This window comes from Plasmodium gallinaceum (genome assembly GCF_900005855.1).
Source record: "Plasmodium gallinaceum strain 8A genome assembly, contig: PGAL8A_v1_42, whole genome shotgun sequence".
Lineage (NCBI taxonomy): Eukaryota > Apicomplexa > Aconoidasida > Haemosporida > Plasmodiidae > Plasmodium > Plasmodium gallinaceum.
Window position 1 is genome coordinate 488823 of NW_021628349.1, and position 1511 is coordinate 490333.

The 1511-nt window shown below is 12.8% G+C and overlaps 1 protein-coding gene across 1 annotated transcript in view; it reads right to left on the reverse strand.

Annotated features, from left to right (window-relative positions):
* Positions 1-1328: 1328 nt before the first annotated feature.
* Positions 1329-1511, reverse strand: part of PGAL8A_00064700 (conserved Plasmodium protein, unknown function) — a gene marked incomplete at both ends in the record, with an annotated part of 4370 nt that continues 4187 nt past the window's right edge. The window contains one exon of the mRNA XM_028674676.1: positions 1329-1432. Coding sequence (XP_028531005.1) covers positions 1329-1432 — 104 coding nt within the window. The remainder of the gene's footprint in view (positions 1433-1511) is intronic.

A 1511-nucleotide genomic window follows, 5' to 3' on the forward strand; every position in this document is an offset into this window, starting at 1 on the left:
TTTTTTTTTTTTTTTTTTCCTCTTTTTTTTTTAATACACACTATAAAATATTCATAAATTAAAAATTTGGAACCTTATTTAAAAAAAAAAAAAGAATAACATTTTATTAAGTTATTAAAAAAAAAAAAAAAAAAAATCCATTTATTTTATTATACACCTATAATACTTAAAAGTAAAATTAATATGGATGTAAATAAGTAAATTTTAATATAAAAGGAAATTATAAAAAAAAGAAAAATTTTAAACAAATTGATAAATTTAATAAACTTAAAATATATAAATACAAAATATCTAATTAAAAGAAAAAATAGAATTAACCTAAATAAAAGAAACAAAATAGACAGTAAGAATGTTTTTAGTTAGCATAAATAAATTTTTATCTTATTTTTTTCCTTTTTTTTTTTTTTTTAAATTATAAAAAAAAAATAGAAATATGTTAATATATTTTATTAATCTAAAAAAAAAAAAAATTTACCAACATTAAAAATAAAAGAATATACATATTCTATTTATTACATATTCTATTTATTACTTGATGTTATTAAATAAAATACAAAAATGACACTACAAAAAATTGAATTTTAAAATTATAAAAAATTTTTTTTTATTGTAAAAAATGAAATATAAAAGTATTAACTTATTAAATTAATAGAATTATAAAATGATACAAATATATATATATAATGAAATATAAAAAAAAAATTATTAAAAAAAATAATTGTGTGATTCTAGACTTTTTTATTTTTTTTTTTTTTTTTTGTATCCTTAAAAAGAGAAATTTTTATTTAATGTTTTCAAAAAATATCATTACGCATTTCTAAGTATTTAAATTAAGTATAGCATTTTTATATATGTATTTTATTTTTTTTTTGAATTTTAATTTTACACTTTTATTTATTATTACTTTTGTTATAATATTTTTCTTTTTTCACTCCGAATAATAAAAATTGAAAAATTGTAAAAAAAAATAAATTGAAGATATCCTTTAATCTTTAATATTTTAAAAAAAAAAATTGCAGAATGTAAATGAAATAAAAACAAATCCGTTTTAATTAAATAAACTTCAATATTTTTTTTCTAGTTTAAATGGAAATGTTAAATAAATAGATACACTTAAAATTATAATACTATATGAATGTTTTACAATAGTATAATAAATCTAGAAAATTTATTTGTTTTCCTATTTAAAAAAAAAAGTTTTTTTATACTTTTAATTAAATATTGATAATTTTATATAACCATAATACATCTAAAGAAATCTTCAATACATATATCATTTAAAAAAATATAAATAATAATTATTTTTATATGAATAACACAAATGAACGTTATGTTGTTGCAATATTTGCAAATTTTTTAATTCTTTTTTTTAGTAAATCATTTTCATCTCTTAAAGATATAACTTCTTTTAATAGCTTCTGATTATCTTGTTCACTAAAAAAAAAAAAAAAAAAATTAAAAAAATAATTTTAATATATATAAAAGAAAAATACAAAAACTTTAAATAATGT